The sequence below is a fragment of the Chlorocebus sabaeus genome, chromosome 20, assembly GCF_047675955.1.
Source record: "Chlorocebus sabaeus isolate Y175 chromosome 20, mChlSab1.0.hap1, whole genome shotgun sequence".
Classification (NCBI taxonomy): Eukaryota; Metazoa; Chordata; class Mammalia; order Primates; family Cercopithecidae; genus Chlorocebus; species Chlorocebus sabaeus.
In genome coordinates this window covers 72,692,883-72,711,646 of record NC_132923.1, presented here as the reverse complement: position 1 = coordinate 72,711,646, position 18,764 = coordinate 72,692,883, and the positions used below count along the sequence as shown (strand labels likewise).

At 39.5% G+C, this 18,764-nt stretch overlaps 1 protein-coding gene across 1 annotated transcript in view; it reads left to right on the top strand.

Moving 5' to 3' along the window:
- ROR1 (receptor tyrosine kinase like orphan receptor 1) overlaps positions 1–18,764 on the top strand; it is a 410,647-nt gene that overhangs the window by 370,221 nt on the left and 21,662 nt on the right. The window contains exons 7-8 of the mRNA XM_007978459.3: positions 1,845–2,090; positions 18,480–18,691. Coding sequence (XP_007976650.1) covers positions 1,845–2,090; positions 18,480–18,691 — 458 coding nt within the window. The remainder of the gene's footprint in view (positions 1–1,844; positions 2,091–18,479; positions 18,692–18,764) is intronic.

Below are 18,764 nucleotides of genomic sequence, written 5' to 3'. Positions count from 1 at the left end.
GAAGCTTCATGAAGACAATAATTTTAAAATATGAGAGCTGGTTTCTCAATAACTTAAACATAGAATTACCATATGACCTAGCGATTCTACTCCTGAGTATGTAATCAAAAGAACTGAAAACAGATGTTCAAACAAAAACTCATATGAGAATGTTTATAACAACACTATTTACAGTAGCCAAAGGATGGAAACGACCCAAATGTCCATCAGTAGAGGAGCGGTTAAACAAACTCTGGTATGTCCACACAGTGAAACATTATTTATCCACAAAAAGAAATGAAATACAGATACATGCTACAAACCTGGGTGAATCTGGAAAACATTATACTAAGTAAAAGAAGCCAGACACCATTGTATGATCCATTTACATGAAATTTCCAGAATCGATAAATCCATATAGACAGAATTCAGATTAGTGGTTATCAGGCGCCAGGCTAGGGGTAGTGGAGAGTGACTGTTTAATAGATATGGGGTTTCCTTTTAGGGTACTATAAGTATTCTAGAACCTATAGTGGTGATGGTTGTACAATATTGTGAATGTACTAAATAAATGCACTAATGGTACATGTCATGGTAAGTGTATTATAGCAAGTATCAGCACATTCTTGCATTGCTATAAAGAAATACCTGAGACTGGGTAATTTATAAAGAAAGAAAGTTTAATTGGTTCACGTGTGGTTATGCAGGCTGTACAGGGAGTATAGCAACTTCTGCTTCTGAGGAGTCCTCAGAAAGCTTCTAATCATGGCAGAAGGTGAAGGGAGAGCAAGCTTCTTACATGGCAGGAGCAGGAGAAAAAGAGAGTGAGTAGGGAGGTGCCACATGCTTTTAAACGGCCATGAGAATGAGAACTTACTCACTATCCCAAGGACAGTACCAAGGGGGGTTGGTGTTAAACCATTCACAAGAAACCTGCTCCCATGATCCAATCACCTCCCACCAGGCCCCACCTCCAACACTGGGGATTAGGGAGATTTGGTGGGGACACAGACCCAAACCATATCATACCACTATTTTAAAGATATAGATGGGTTTGCCTCCATCCCCTACCCACTCAACACCACCAAGCAAAAGACTATTTCAGTGTACATTTCCCTTTCATCTAGAATTAATCTCAGTGGCAATTTTTTAGTTTCCATTTGGTCATTAATGGTATTTTATGAGTTAAGTAAATGAATGCATCTAAAATGCTTAACACATGGTAAGGGCTCAGTAGCATCATTATTATTATTGTCATAACTTCTCCAAACTCCAATTCAGTTCAACTGTACAGATTCTGCAGTGCTTTTAAGTCCCTGTGGCCACCTGGGAGGGCTACTTAATGGGATCTGCTTCTCAAGGGTGCTGACCCCATCAGCACAGAGATAGCCCTAACTTTTATTAGAAACCCAGAATGCACAGCCTCTAATAAGCATGTTCTGTGAATTACAATACCAACTAGATTCCTTATTACATGATTCATGTCTAAAGCTGTCAATCAGAATGGAAGGAAAAGTTTGGCTTGAACCTTCCTTGAACCATTCACTAGGAAATTACTTCTGTGCCCCTAGGTCCCACCCCAGTTCCGATTTCTTCTGTGTTCAATGTTAAAAATACTTTTGGAAGACTGATTTTATTACTGAAGCAAAAGCTTTAAATCCTCCCAGGAATGTAACTGCAAGGCAGGCCCCTGGGTCCAAGCCCAGCAAAGCAGGGAGATTGCCCTGCATGGCCCCTGACCAGCAGGGAAGCTGTGGCCACAAGGTTAATTACCTGCCCTCCCCTCCAGAAACTGCTGGCTAGAGGAGAGCTCCAGCATCTCCTATGTTTCTTTCTAATTGTTTGGGCTTTTGTGTGTTTTTCAGATCACAAGTGTTATAATAGCACAGGTGTGGACTACCGGGGGACCGTCAGCGTGACCAAATCAGGGCGCCAGTGCCAGCCATGGAATTCCCAGTATCCACACACGCACACCTTCACCGCACTTCGTTTCCCAGAGCTGAATGGAGGCCATTCCTACTGCCGCAACCCAGGGAATCAGAAGGAAGCTCCCTGGTGCTTCACCTTGGATGAAAACTTTAAGTCTGATCTGTGTGACATCCCAGCTTGCGGTAAATAGAAGTCATTGCCCCTAATGTATTCAATCACCTTTAAAGATCTCTATCCTACCCCTCTTCATTTAGGAGAATCCTATAAGGGGGGCAAAGGAAATGGATAGTATTTGCTTGATCTCAAATTGTTTTTAGGGTAAACCCTGCTGTTTCTACATAAAACACCTTGTAAGGTACCAAAACACGTTCTCAGGAACTCAATTGCCTTTATACCTGCAGCCATTGCACTAGGGGATGTAACAAGGACCCAGCCCTCCAGAGGCACAGTTGAGACAGTTTATCACACTGATTTTTATAGAAAAAGATGTTACCCAGAATGGTCTGTGTCCAAGTAGACCTTTTTAGCAAAAAAGGAATATTGGAAGCAGAAAGAAAATTGTTTTCTGTATGCCTTAAGAACACCACAAGGCAGGATGAATCTACAACCATTACTCGATCATCCAGAGAATCTGTGAATAAACTGTGTCCTTCGTTACATCTGTTAATACTGCAAAAGAAGTATATAGGTGTCTAGTAAGAAAATGGAATTCCTGAGTCAGTTAACCGTTCCTTTTTCTAGAAAATGTTTGGAGAAAATAATGAAAATAGGCCAAGCATGGTGGCTTACGCCTGTAATCCCAACACTTTGGGAAGGCTGAGGCAGGAGGATCATTTGAGCCCTGGGGTTCAAGACCAGCCCAGGCAACATAGCAAGACTCCATCTCTACCAAAAAAAAAAAAAAAAAAAAAATGAAAGTGTTGGTGAAACCTGGAGTTAGGACCTACTTTGGAACTGATTCATCTTCCTGATCCTAGTTCTCGTAGATATCGTAGATAACGCCAAGTTTCCCAGGCATAGTGGGAAAGTCAGGATGTCACTGCTAGAAAAGCAAAAGCGACAGGTAGAGGGGTGGGCAAGCAAGAGCCATAGTCATGGGACACACAATACAAAGTGAGCTTGGTGTTTAACCAGATGATTATTCAAGCCATTCATTTAGAATATTTGTTGAGCACCTACTATGTGCCAAGTACTTACTCATCCGGGCATGGGGAGACGCCAGGGACCCTAAAGAGGAAGTAGGCATAGGACATCCACAAAGGAGCAAGAAGTCATGGAGGCGGAACAAGCAAGAGGGAGAGTAGCAGAAGATTAGGTAGGGAAAGTAACAGGACCCAATCATGTAAGGCTCTATAGGCCATTGGAGGACTTAAGCTTTGACTCTGAATGAGTTGGGAAAGCGTGAGAGGGTTTTGAGCGGAAGGGTGACATGACCTGACTTACATGTTTGAAGGCTCACCTGGGCTGCTGGGTTGAGACTAGCCTGTGGGAAGGATGCAAGAGCAAAGGCAAGGAGATCAGTTGGGAAGCTACTGCAGGAATGCAGGGGACAGATAAAGTGGACTTGGCGGGAGGAGGAGTGGAAGATGGAGGGACATGTGGGCAGATTCTGGATATGTGTTGAAATTGGAGAAAAGAGGAGTCACTGATGGATCAGATGTGGGATATAAATGATGGAAGGAATCAAGAGTGACTATGGAGCTTCTCCATGGAATTGCCTTTTGCTGAGATGGAGAAAAGTATAGGAGGAGTAAATTTAGTGGGAACTGGAATCAGGAGTTGTTGTTCATGCTGAGTTCGAGATGCCTTTTAGAAATCCAAAAAGAAATACTGAGGAGGCAGTTGGATATCACAGACTGAAGTTCAAGTCAGGGTCTGGGATGAGATGGATACGAAGGAAATGTTGGCATACAGATGGCTTGTAAGGCCATAACACCTGAAGGAAAGAGGAGCATATCTATTTAACAAGAGAGAAGGAAATGTCAGTGCAAGACAACAAAAGCTGGCTTTAGACTCTGGTAAGGGGCAGTAGCCTCAGTTCCGAATGTAATAATGACCTAACTGAGTGGCTACCTTGTGCCAGATCCTATGCGAGACACCTTACCTCTGTCACCTCATTCAATCTTCATATCCAGCTTCTATCATCCCCATTTTATGGATAAGAAAACTGACACTCAGTAAGAAGTAAGAGGTTTGCTCAAAGACACTCAGCTTTCGGTGACTGAATCATGATTTTAACTCAGGTCAGCCTGATTCCCAAACCTGTTGGCTCTTTCCACTAAGCATACTCTCTCTAGAGAAAGCAAAATGAATCTGCTTAATGGCAACAATAACAGGTAAACAACAAATACATAGTTTGTAGTAAAAGCAGTTTATTGTAATAGGTAAGGACTTGGGTTCTCATGCTTAAGTGCCTGGGTTTTAATCCCAGGTCTTCAACGAAATAGCTGTGTGCTCTTAGCCCCTCCTAATCTCATTTTTCTTATCAGTAAAATGAGAAAATAATGATATATACTTAGGATTTATTGTGAGAATAAATTAGTTGTTAACTGAAAAACTCTATGATATCTGAGCATAGAAAATGTTAAATACATCTTATCTATTATTATGTAGTCAATATATAAAGATAAATCTATTTGAATTATCACATAGTCAACATATGTAAAGAAATTCTTGCTCTCAGCTCCGCAAATATTGTTTGAGAGCCCACTATGGAGTGGGGAGGTTATAAGAGGAATAAAATGATTTATGCTTTTGAGGTAGGTCACTTCCAATGCAGTATGTATGATACAATAGAAGTTAGCACAAATGTTAGAGAACAAAGAAGAGGAAGGGCTTAAAAAAAATACTAAAGAAATCCATAAGAAAAAGTATTAAAAATATTGAAAAGAACCCTAATGATGAAAATTTGAGAAACTCTTATTCTATAATTTTGTTCCTACCTGTTACTTGTTATTATAGTGACTTTACTTGCAAAATGGTTTTATGGATAGTTGAACACACCAAATTTTAGAAAGATCACCACATTCCCTTTTTGTTGCTGGGCTTTCATACACCTTCATATGGGCTTTAATATACCTTCATACATATTACAAAGTAACCTCTTGCAGAGCCATTGTTGATCATTTCAAGGAAAATTATTCTGTATTTTTAAATGGTTTACACATAATTTATGACATTATCCACGTTACTTTCACAGTGATAAGAAAGGAATAAAAACAAAACATAGATTTACTTAGTTACCCCATTCCTTCTCCTAAACCAGGTAAGGTATGAGAGTCTGCAAGAGAGTCCAGGATAAAAGCAGTACTTACTAAGCACCTTCCATGCACCAGGCACAGTGCTAGGGTTTTCACATGCTTTCCTTATCCTCATCCTCATACTCTGACAGGTATTATTAACCCTATTTTTGCTGACATAGAAGCTGAGGCTGAGAAAGCCCCAGGGTCAATCCAGCTAGTAAATGGAAGGTCTGTCTGATTCCAAGCTCATCTTCTTTCTACTTTGCTGTGCTACTTCAGGTTACCGGTTGATATACGAAGGAAACCAAATGAATTGGTTTGTTTTGTTTCTTTGTTTTTTGAGACGGGATCTTGCTATGTTGCCCAGGCTGGTCTCTAACTCCTGGGCCCAATAAATCTTTCTGCCACAGCCTCCTGAGTAACTGGTGCTACAGACATGCACCACCGTGCCCAGCTTTAAATGAATTGTTTTAAGAAAGAAATGGGCCGGGCTTGGTGGCTCATGCCTGTAATCTCAGCACTTTGGGAGGCCGAGGCAGACAGATCACTTGAGGTCAGGAGTTCAAGACCAGCCTGGCCAACATGGTGAAACCCCCTCTGTACCAAAAATACAAAAATTAGCCAGGCATGGTGGCACATGCCTGTAATCCCAGCTACTCAGGAGGCTGAGGCATGAGAATTGCTTGAACTTGGGAGGCAGAGGTTGCAGTGCGCCGAGATCGCACCACTGCACTCCAGCCTGGGCGATAGAGCGAGACTCAGTCTCAAGAGAAAGAAAAGAAAAGAAAAGCATTATTCATTCCACTCTGGGTAAACACTGTTTTTCTTTGGGTGACTTCTGACCCTTAATTTCCAACTAACGCCCATCAGAAGTAGGGAAGTAGTTTGCCCAGAAGCTGGAAGATATTGATATTCTGATTCAAGGACTCAAGCTCTATTACAATTAGTTTAAGCAAAGACTACCAATTATACCCAAAAAGTACTCGTTTTCATTTCAGTGCCCTTCCTGCAGCATCCAGATCAAACACATGCTAGGAGGAATGAAAAAAACCTTCGAAAGGTCTTTGAGACTGAGTAGAAAGAGGGAGATCACTTACATCTACAGGATACCTACTATGTGCCTGCGTGGTGCCTGGTGCTTTACATATTCATCTCCATTTAAAACTCACACCCATGCTGTGGGGTAGGTGTGATTAACATATTTCACTGAGGTTAAAAGGGGCTATAGGACTTGTCTAAATCACACAGCCAACCACTGTCTACACAGAGCTCCGACCAAACTCAAAGCTCATGCTCTTTTACCAGACACTCTGCTATCTGTCATTTAAAGATTTTTCTGAAATAAATACAAGCATGACAATAGGTTCCACCTCTGGATTCCACTATGCTGATTTCCATTATATGATATGACATCAAAAAGCTTCCCACGCTGATGAAGCTATCTATCATAGTATTACCCAGTATGTTAGTATCTGAGTATTAATCAGTATAGCGATGTTGAAAACCCTTGGAATATTTCTTTCCCGGATATATGTGCGGAGGACACAGTGAAAATTCTGAGGACTGGTTAATACTAGTCACATGAGAGAGGAATTTAGATGAAAGTTGAATGTAGAGAAGACAAGGCAGTTTTCACCACTTAGAATTTTTTTTAAAGAACGTTTTCATTTTATTTTAAATCAAAGCAGTTCCTCTTGAATTCTTCAAGCCAAACCACAAATACATCCATGAAAGGAACAGGGAAGCCTTGACATATGATCGATAAGCTGCTGAAGGGCCAGTAGCTCCCACGTGGGATTCCTGAGAAGACAGCAGGTCAGCATCAGCTGTGCTCAGGGGTTTGCGTGACTTCTCCCAGTCGCCCTCAGCAGCCCACTTCTAACAAACTGGTCATCATGGAATCCTACTTTTACAACTCCTTTGGAGCATTTGATTTGTTTTTCTCATTTGATTGTCACAAAACCATGAAAGATCAAGTAGGAATTTCCAGCCCTGTTTTACCGTATGAGAAAATCAAGGCCCAGAGAAGTGAGAATACTTACCTAAGATCACAAATGAATTCATGGAAACCAGGTCTCCTACCTCTAGGACCACTGCTCCTTGTTCGACACCAGTGATCCTCAACCAGAGGCAATTTTGTCTTCCAGGGAACATTTGGCAATTTCTGGAGAGATTTTGGCCGTCACAAGTGGGTGGGGCTGGGGGATGCTACTGGCATCTGTTGTGTAGAGGTCAGGGATGTTGCTAAACACCCTACAATACCCAGAACAGCCCACACAATGAATCATCTAGCCCAAAATGTTGAATGTTGGGGTTGAGGAACTCTTTTCTACACTGTACAATTGTAAACTATAGAATAACAATAATATTCAATAGTAATTTCCATTTATTGTGTGCTTACAATGAGCTGAAAACTATGCTGATACTTTTAGGCATTATCTCATGTTTAAATAGTTCTATCCCCCTAAGAGTAGGGTTTTATTATACCCAACAAAGAAAACTGAGACTTGGAGAGGTTAAGTAACATGTGTCTGAGGTCACATGGTTAATAAGAAGTGGACCCAGGACTCACATCTGTAGCCAGCCTTTTAAACTGTAGTTTATGCATGTATGTTGTGTGTGTGTGTCTGTGTGTGTGTGCGCACAAAGAGATAAAACTTGAGAATAACTTCATTTTACAGTGAGTTGTAAGCTAATGGGGCAGATTTGAAATGATCCCTTTTTCTCCTCCATCCCAAATGAGACAGAGTCTCATAGGAAAATTCCTGCATTTTTTAGCTAACTCAAAGTTAAGGAGATTTCAGAATCTCCATGGGGTTTCTCATTTTCCTACTGATAACTTTTGTTTTAATTTCAACTAAGTAAAGCTAAAAGAAGCATAGGTCTAATTAAATAGAAAATGTGAACGTTTGTTGTACTTTCTCTAATAAAGGCGCTTGAGAACAGTCTGCTGCAGATTGTTTTATCTGTGAACTTTCACTCCAGAGCAGAATATAAAATTAAGTACAACCAAATATGGCTGTTGTAAATTCTGGGAATTGGCTTGGCTAGGATTATATGCATATGCCCAGACAGTGCTTAGAGAAAGTGAAAAAAAAAAGAAAAAAGATAGTTTGGGCAAGACCTGGCTTCTCTCATGTCCCAGGCATCTAACAATTAGAATTACTAATTATTTATTCATTCACTCACAGAAACCAATATATGTTGAGCTTCTACTGTGTCTCAGACCCTGTGAACAAGCTAAATCAGACCATGCCCTTGTGTAGCCTACAATCTAATGAAGGAATCAGATGGAAAAAAAAAAACATGCGAATCACATTAAGTATTGTCATATAGTTCCCAATTTTATGTCTGCTTTTTATGATTGACATTTTAAAATGCCATTTTAATGATGATTGCTGCTTGTTGAATACTGTGCTAAGATATCTGTGCTGGCATCTAGCCTAGGACTTAGTTGGTGCTCAATAAAATGTGTTGAATTAATTGGTTTAATCCTCACAGTAAACACAAGATAAAGGTATCATCTCCATTTTCCTAAAGGAAAAACAGACAATGTTGGTTTTACTGAAGCCAAGATTCAAACTGGTTCCATAGAACTTCAGATCCATTCATCCATCTACCATGCCATAGCTGTTTAAACAATAGAGTCCTGATTGTTTCAGAGGAACACACATTCCTTCATTTTCCCTTTCCCTTTGATCATTATGATCTCTCTGGGTCTTTGGGATGCTGTCCATTGATTTTCTTATTTGCAGCTCCAGGGATATAGGAATGGAGCCCCCAGTCACAAAGACATCTACTCTGAGAGACCCTACTGTGCTCCTCTTAGATGCAGCCCTGATATAGACTAGCTCCCCAGCAGCTCCACCCACACCTCACAGGGTGTACCCTTCTCCCATTAAGTACTATCTCCTCTCTTTCTGGAAGCCCCTTGTCTCCTCCAGTCCTCAGGGTTGGCCTTCTTCTCTGCCTGCAAAGCTTCATTCACTATGCTTTTACCTTTTGTTGTGGTCACTTTCCAAGTCAAATATCTTGGGTTGGGTGTAAACTAAATTGAAAAAGAAGCGTTTTGCCTAAGTTCTTTCTAACTGGCATCTAGGCACACTGCCAAGGTTCACCATTTCACTGTAGCCCTTTATCATTGCTTTTCTATGCAGCTCTGGGGGCGCAACTGTGGAAACTCAATACCTCTGAGAACTCCTTTTGCAACAATCTGTCCATTTTACTTTGGTTGTACTTTATTAATACCACAAGACTTATGTCTCTCTCTCTCTCTCTCTCTCTCTCTCTCTCTCTCTCTCTCATTTATATCCACTATTTGTTTCTTTCTTGATTTGCATGGGAAGGCAGAATCCCGATTGTATTGGTGTTTTTATATTTAAACCGTGGCCCTTTATTTTACCCTTAATCAAATCCTGAGGCCACATTTCTTCCCCTAGCCATGGCAGCATGTCTGTTTCTCCTCTAAGTAAAGGTTTCTCCCTCTACCAAATAGAACTTCCAAGCAGCAGTATTGTTTTCACTCCTAAACCAGCTTCACCGAAGAGTACCCATGATAAGGAAAGTGGTGAACCATTTGGCTCCATTTGGAGTTTTCATACCTGGCCTATTGCTTTTGTATTTCCTTTTAAGTCATTGGCTTGCAACAATTTGCCAAAGGGCGCATTGCCCAGTTTTGTGCCTGAATAGCCTTGACTTGTCCCATAACCTTACAAACACCCACCCTGGGCTCCACTTTGTCACAGAACATATTCTGCAACGTGGTGGTTTACAGTTCGGGGCAAGGCAGATGTTTTCCAGATTGTGAATGCTGCCGTTTTTAACTTGCTCTGTCAGCAGCCTTCTCCCATATTTCATACAAGACCTGTTGTAAGGCAATTTGTCTTTCAGCCATTTCTTCAAAATAAAATTGAACATTACAGTGAGTGGGATGGTGGAGAAGGGTAAAGGAGGAAGAAGTACAGCACTGTTTTATATAGTTTGAAGCTTTCTGGAAGAGTTATTTTTATACTACAGAGATTTTCAAGATGTGCTTTCATTTCCAGTCTCTATATGTTTTCAACAACAAAGTAAAGAACAATAGTGACCCAAAACTTATAGCTAAGTCATGTTCCATGAACATTTTTAACCATAAAATAATTTTCTCTCAAAGGTTTTTTTGTTGTTGTTCCTAGTATATATTGAGTCATTTACCCAGTGTGTAAGCTGCTCTAGCAATAAGCTTCTGAAACCTCTGAACTCTTTGGGCTCACCACTATGCCAGTAAGAAGTGCTTGTTGGTATCTTAACCTTTGGTGACAGAAATCTGATATAACACCACAATGATTGTTGCCACTGGCTTTGTAACAAAGTGTTTTTTGGTTAAGCTTCTGGCAGGAAACATATGGCACAAGCCAACAGACTAACTAAGGGGAATGTTATAATGTAATTATTTAGGAAGTAAGGCAGAATTAGGAGAAACCAACAAGGAAAGGTGCCAGACCTGGGGCTAACAGGAATGGGAGGTATTACCATCCTAGATCAGTTACCTTACCTTGTAGAATATAGCTGAGGCTGAAGAGAGGGCTGTCCAGCACACACTGTGGTCTTCGGTAGAGGGATACAGTCAAAACTCAGCAACCCAGCAAGGGGGAAGCCAGAGGAACAAGGGTTTCAACACATACTCTTCTCCTGCCTTTCATCTCCTGCAAATGACTCCCATAGATTCAACCTAACTAGAAGCCACAGATCAAGGGTATCCATTGATACTATCAGTAGAGGTTGGCCTCAGCAAGGAGCTGGTCAGAAAGGACTGAGACTGGATCTGATGGGCTGAGGATACTCAGGGGAAATATCATCATTGACTTTAAGTCACTTCATGAGAATCAGCTTTAAATGAATTGTTTTAAGAAAGAAATGGGCTTCGGCTTGGTGGCTCATGCCTGTAATCCTAGCACTTTGGGAGGCTGAGGTGGGCAGATCATTTGAGGTCAGGAGTTCAAAACCAGCCTGGCCAACATGGTGAAACCCCGTCTCTCCTAAAAATACAAAAAAAAAAAAAAAAATTAGCTGGGCTTGGTGGCGGGTGCCTGTAATCCCAGCTACTTGGGAGGCTGAGGCAGAAGAATTGCTTGAACCCAGGAGGGGAGGTTTTAGCAAGCTGAGATCATACCACTGCACTCCAGCCTGGGCAACAGAGCAAGACTCCGTCTCAAAAAAAAAAAAAAAAAAAAAAAAGTTCAGTAAGGGCCTAAATAAGTTCAACTCAATTTATAAAGTCAGAAAACCTTGGGAGCAACCATAGAAATCATCTAGCCTCTACTTGAACATTGCCAGACATCTCCAGAGACAGAGAAATCCTTCCACTCCAAAGTGATTATGGAATGATTCCAACTGCTCAAAAGTTCTGCCTTTGTAAGCTAGAAACCAAAACTCGTATACAAAATCTGATTTTTTAAAGATGTTGGCCACTGATTCAAATTTTTTTAAAAACCTAATAAAGAACAAGTCTATGGACTAGATTCAAATTTTAACTTCTGGATAATTTCTTACACAAATTTGAAGACATATATAACATCCTTCATTTGATTTTCTCTTTGGCCTAAAGATCACATGGATCTTCCTACATTTCCTTCCCCATTCTTCTCCTCTAGGTGTTTCCTGCTCCTTTAGAGCCCTTCTTAAAAATGTGGCTCTGAGAAGACACCTTTCAGTGCTTTTTAACCAGAGGAGGTAGAAGAGGACCACGACGTTCTTGATCATTACCCAGTATTGCCAATGAATACTATTATGTTGCTTATAAGTGCCATATATGAAATTTTTTGAGCAATTGCATCATGCTGTTGCTGGGTTCATCTGAGCCTTTAAATCTTCAGTAAAACTTATTAGTAATCTTTTGTTTGTTTGGGGGGTTTGGTTATATCAACAATTGTTTGGTAGATTAGTCTAATCATGGATTTTATAAACAAGGTCTTTAACCTAAAAGCAACTTATAATATTTATTTTTAAAATTTCCACTTCTGGTTTGGATTCATTATATTAGCCTGTTGAGTATGATCCTCTAAAATTTTATTCCATAATTAAACCATTAGGTATCGTTCCTAGATTCTAACCATTTCAAGTTTGATAAACATATCATCAACGATAATGTTTAGCAGGCAGGATTCCTCAAGCAGAGCCCTTTACAAGTTGATGTTGATTGACTGATTAACATTATTAAATAAAGGCAGATGATGAATTACAAATCCATCTGATGATATTATTATTCAACCCTTCATCTGGTCCATAAGAATGTCATGAGTCACTCAAGTCATTTCATCAAATGTTTTGCTAAAGTTTAAATGTGCTTGGTCTATTACTAATAATCTCATCAAAATGTAAAAGATTTAATTTTATACAACCTATAGAATTTTGTCACTTAAAGATTGGCCGGATTAAAAAGTAGGCAAAGGACTTGAATAGACATTCCTCCAAAGAAGATATACGAATGGCCAATAAGCATTTGAAAAGATGTTCAATATCACTAATAATTAGAGAAATGCAAATCAAAACCTCAGTGAGATACCATTTCACACCCAATAAAATGCCACTATTAAAAAAAATAGCAAGTGTGAAGAAATTGGAACCGGTGTGATCGGTTGGTAGGAATGTAAAATGGTGCAGCTGCTACGGAAAACAGTGTGGAGGTTCCTAAAAACATTAAAAATAGAATTACCATCTGATCCAGCAATCCCATTTCTGAGTACTTAATCCAAAAGAATTGGAGTCGGGGTCTCAAAATACTTGTTTACCCATGTTCACTGCAGCATTATTCATGATAGCCACAAGGCGGAAGCAACCCCAATGTCCATCAGTGGAGGAATGGATAAAGAGAACATGGTATATGCGTACAATGGAATATTGTTCAGTCATAAAAGGAAGGAAATCCTGTCGCATGTTACAGCATCATGAACCTAGAGGACATTAGGCTAAGTAAAATACACCAGTTACAGAAAGATAGATACTGCATGATTCACTTATATGTGGTACCTAAAATAGTCAAAATCATAGAAACAGAAAGTACCATGGTGGTTGTCAGGGCTGGGGGTAGGGGGAAATGGGGAGTTATTCAATGAGCATAGAGTTTTAGTTTTGCAGCATGAAAAAGTTCTGGAGATTGGTTGCACAACAAGAATATACTTAACATTACTGAAATGTAAAATTAAAAATGGTTAAGATGGTAAATTTTATGGGTTTTTTTTTACAATTAAACATTTTTTAATTATTAAAAAAGATTAGTCCCCCCCAATTCTTTTATAGAGGAGGAAACTGAGGCCCTGAGAGTTTATAGAAATTTTAGTGAACTTGTGTGGATACCAGTTACTAAGATTTTTCCCAAATGCTCACAAATGAGTTACTCTCCCTAACTTATTGTGGTTAAAACCTTTTCTGCAGGGGAAAATTTTAATCAATGTATATGGCCTATTCAGCATTTTTTTTTTTAAGAATTCATTTGAGAATACATAAGGCAATAGATCATCTACTTAGTATTTCCATCATCAAGTCAAGAGAGTGAATGCCTGGGCCCAACCTGCCAACTGACGGCCTAGTTACCTCTCTCTCTCAGCTTCCAGGCATATGCCTAAATCACTGGTGCAGGCCCCCATCTGCTACCAACCTGCTTATTTTATAGTTTTCAAATAATAAATCGGTAGTGATTCCTGTTTGTTTTCTGTGTTTTTAAATTTTTTTCAGTCAAGGTTATATTTTAAACTTGTTTAATTTCCCTTGAATTCTAAGGTTCTGTAAGATTTCTTCCCACTTTTGCCCTATTTAAAACCAGAGCCTTTTCTTGTTTTAATTCAAAGTAATATCCCAGATGATGTTTCACTTTATTAAAAGTACCTCTTTAATAAGAAATCATGATTACTTTGCTTTAAGCTGCAGGATAAGAAAGGAGTATTTTCTCCATTATATTTAATTACTAATCAAAGTATTGAATATCATTGTAAAAATAAAATAAGAATGTCAGATGTGAACTGTGATACCAAAATGTTGATTTTTAAAAGGAAATTAATCATGTGATCTACCCTAAGTCGTTGGTTTCAAAAATCTCAAGTATTTAACTTGATGTAACTAATATGTGCATTTAACTTTTAAACAGTTATTCCGAAGTATTAAAAATCTTCAACATTCTAATTTTCAGTCAATTTTCTCTGCAATGCATTGGAGGTGTCCGTTACCCTTTAAAATGACTAGTAAGAATAATGTCCATTGTTCCAAAATTATTTTCTTAAAATAGTATGATACCCACCAGATATTAGTCTTCATTGAAAGAAAACTTTGGACTCTTAAGGAGAATAATGAAAAACAATTACGTATAATGGTTTAGGGTAATTTTGATTAGTAATATAATTTACTAGAAGCACTGAAGATAGACAGGCTTGCATTCCAACCCAGACTCTGCTACTTTGTAGCTTTGACAAGTTATTTTTCCTTTCTCAGTCTTAATTTCTCTATGTGTAAAATCAAGATAACACCAACATGCCTGCCAGGTTAAAATGAGGAATACAAATGCTAGGACATCAAAATGGACCTAGGCAGATATTAGTTTTCTAATTTTTCATTTGGAAGGATCATTGTTCTGTGTAATATTTTTATATAAGGTTTTCAGAGCCAGCAGAGACTGAATCACCTTCTGGCCAAATGCAGAGAGCTGCGTAGGGAAGGAAGCACTTTATATGGAAGACTTACAATGAGCCTGAATGTGTTTCTGTCACTTCCAACATGACCATGTATTGTTCTCCTTAATTATTTCACTTGGTAAAAAGACATTTGGCCCCTCTGCTTGTTAGCATATCCTCAGTGTAATCATAAGGAGCCAAGCTTGACTGTTTAAAGGATTCAGCTTCTTGAAGTTTGTTCTCCTGCAGACCTACAGGGGGATTTGTCCCAGGCCCCCGTTTACAATAGAAGACCTTCCGTGAATAATCTGATAGGGCATGAAAACAGAATAGACTCCTTTATTTGCCATACAGGTGAGGCCCTACTTTCTCTTGTTGCTAAAAATCTGGCCTGGAAAAATGACTAGCATTGCATTAGGACTAAATTAGCCTCATTGCTTTTGCAATCATTACCCTCAAAATGATTTCACTGAGAAACCAAGAATAACAATGGAGACTTTACCCCCTTAGGGTACTGAGAAATTTGAAAATGGTTTATAATGTTAATAATAGCCATAACATCCAACAATTTATGGCAATTTTCAATGATCCAAGGTTCTTTCATGAACGTTATCTCATTTGATTCTCATGTGAACCAAATAAGATTGGTAGAGCAGATACGGTTATTCCTGACTACCAATCTTATTCATTCCATTGAATAAATGAGGAAATGGAGATCAGAGAGGTTGTTTCTTGTTTAAGATTATTTAGCCCAAGACTTCCAGCACAAAACTTTTATCTGTGAATCCCCCTCTAGTCTAAGGGTAAAGGGTAAACATTGAGTGGTAACTGGTACTAGAATAGATTTGTTGCCTATAGCAATTCTGTGAAGTAGGTATTACTCCCATTTTTCAGATGAGTTTGCTTGGAGTGGTTAAGGGCCTACTGAAGGTCACGTAGATAATGAAAAAGGCATTATTCGGAGGTTTCTGTCTCTGTACCCTGTGGCAGACAGTCTTTTGCTCAAGTGATTCCTTTCTATCTATAGACATGTAGACACAATCATTACTGGTGCACCTAGCACTGACTAGAACGGCCTCCAGTGATGCCTGGGTTACATATTTACCTGTAACAGTGTATAAAGCAGGGATTTTCTGTAATCCCAGCACTTTGGGAGGCTGAGGCAGGCGGATCACGAGGTCAAGAGATCGAGACCATCCTGGCCTACATGGTGAAACCCCGTCTCTACTAAAAATACAAAAATTAACTGGGCATGGTGGTATGTGCCTATAGTCCCAGCTACTCAGGGGGCTGAGGCAGGTGAAAGGCAGGTGAATTGCTTGAACCCGGGAGGCAGAGGTTGCAGTGAGCTGAGATCGTGCCATTGCACTCCAGCGTGGGGACAGAGCAAGACTCCGTCTCAAAAAAAAAAAAAAAAAAGCAGGATTTCAAAAGCATCACATTTGGCAAAGCTTCAGTGTTATTCCCTTCCTTTCAGATCACCCTCATCCCTCCTACCTCCATGAAACAAGAGGAACCCTACTACGAGAAAATAGGGGCAAAATTCTCCAATTATTGGCAGTGAAGTGTAGTAGCTAGAATGGTGGGCAAAAAGCAAGACCTACGATGGAATCCCAGCTTTTGACTTACTAGCTGCATGTCCTTGGGCAACTAACTTACTTAACCACTCTGTCTTCCAGCATCTTCACCTATAAAAATGAGGATAACGACGTCATCTACTTTATAGAGTTGACTATGACATAAAATGAGTTTATGAAAAGCACCTGGTCCATAGTAATAATAGCTAACATGATTTTGCACCAGTAGAAAATATTTGATAAATATTAAAATTGGAGTTTTTGTTTGTTTGTTTGTTTGTTTTTTGAAACGGTCTCACTCTGTCACTCAGGCTGGAGTGCAGTGGCGCAATCACAGCTCACTGCAGCCTCAACCTTCTGGGCTCAGGTAATCCTTCCGCCTCAGCCTCTCAAGTAGCCAGGACTACAGATACGCAACACCATGCCTGGCTAATTTTTGAAATTTTTTGTAGAAGTGGGGTTTCTCCATGGTGCCTAGGCTGGTCTCCAATTCCTAGGCTCAAGCAATCTGCCTGCCTCGGCCTCCCAAAGTGCTGGAATTGCAGGCATGACCCACTGTACCCAGCCTAAAATTCTTATTATTTTTATTCTACTCTGTAACCAGATTTAACCCCTCTCAAGTCTCTTCTGAGGGCTAACTCACAGGGCGCAGTCCCAACACCAGGTTTTGGTATTCCTTTCGAATAACTGATGTGCCATATCTCACCTGCCGAACAGTTCCCAAACAAGGTGTGTACAAGTAAAAACTACATATGGTTTATTCTCATTTACATGTACTAGGGTAACTCATCATTTAAAGGAACTTTTTGGGTCTTTTCATCACTCTTTTTATACTTCCAGTTTAGCATTTTCAGGACATGTAATTATCTTTCTTCTATTTTTCTTACCAGATGATGAGCTCCTTAAGGGCAGAGGACATGTCATACTTAATTTTATATTCCTAGTACCTACAATAGTGCCTGGCATGCGGTAGCTTTTGTTTATTGACTTACTGAATGAGTGGAAGGATAATTGAATGAATGCATGGTTAATTCTTTTGTAAGGTAAATAATAATCTCTGAATTTTGTGTCAATTTGAGTTGTCACACTTTGAGTTTTCTTAAAGATAGCTGATCTTGGTTATCAGGGCATGGCATTATGTAACCCCTCTAATTACTATCCCATAATTCTGTGTTTGTTTTACCAGTCAAATAATTCATTAACCACAATATATGCCTAAGTATTTGGTTTCAATGATCAGGCTCAAACTGATAAAAAGAAAAGTATGTCTCATGTTCTACACATATTATATTCTTTTCCAAGCAATGGGATATAAGATTTCAAAAACATACTTCAAAGTGTTAGCACTCATAATTATTGGGCTCATATGAAACCATTTAAGAATTCTGGGGTTTCAATAAAGTGTCAGGTTATACAGTGCTGCCATGCTGGAAGGAATTATAGACACCAACCAAAACAGACACTTCACTTTTGCAGAGGTAAAAAACGAGGCCCAGAGACATGAATGTTTTGTTTAAGGTCACACAGCTGATCAAAGATCAAACTGACCCTGACTTCAGGCCCCCATATTCTCAGGCCAGTGGCTTTTTGGACACTAGGACTAGGAGTCCTTAGTAATGTTGATTCTGGAAGATGCAGGATTGGCCCCATAAGTCTAAACCAGCCAAGACAAGGCCATGATTTCTAGAACACCATCTTGTGGGGGCTGATCTGGGCTGGCAGCCAGTGGAAGAAGAGTCCTGTGGTCCACATTAAGGCTCTTGGATGTATACAGTCCATTCACATGGCGTTTAACTTTTAAGGTGTTAGAGAAATGCCGGTCTGCCACTAAAGAGAGGCAACATCAGAGGGGCACCCACACACATACAAAGTCTTCATAATGTCCCTCTGCAGTTTTTAAACATTTGAACTTTAAACTTTTAAACTTCAATAAATTATGTTGAAGGTTTGATGGAAACAAATGGTAATAAGCAATGGATTCCTTTTTTCTCACAGTGAATTTGTGTGTATAGAAGAATAGAAGAGGTGGTTCATTTTAAAGTATGCAATGTAATATTATACATGTTACTTTAAAGAGTATAACTTTGGCTCTTTTTCATTTCTGCACCCAGATTCAAAGGATTCCAAGGAGAAGAATAAAATGGAAATCTTGTACATACTCGTGCCAAGTGTTGCCATTCCCCTGGCCATTGCTTTACTCTTCTTCTTCATTTGCGTCTGTCGCAATAACCAGAAGTCATCATCACCACCAGTCCAGAGGCAACCAAAACACGTCAGAGGTCAAAATGTAGAGATGTCAATGCTGAATGCATATAAACCCAAGGTAATGTTAGCAGTACAGAGCTGCATTTGTTCCATGGGTTTCAAGTTAAAACAACATGTTATAACCCTCCCAA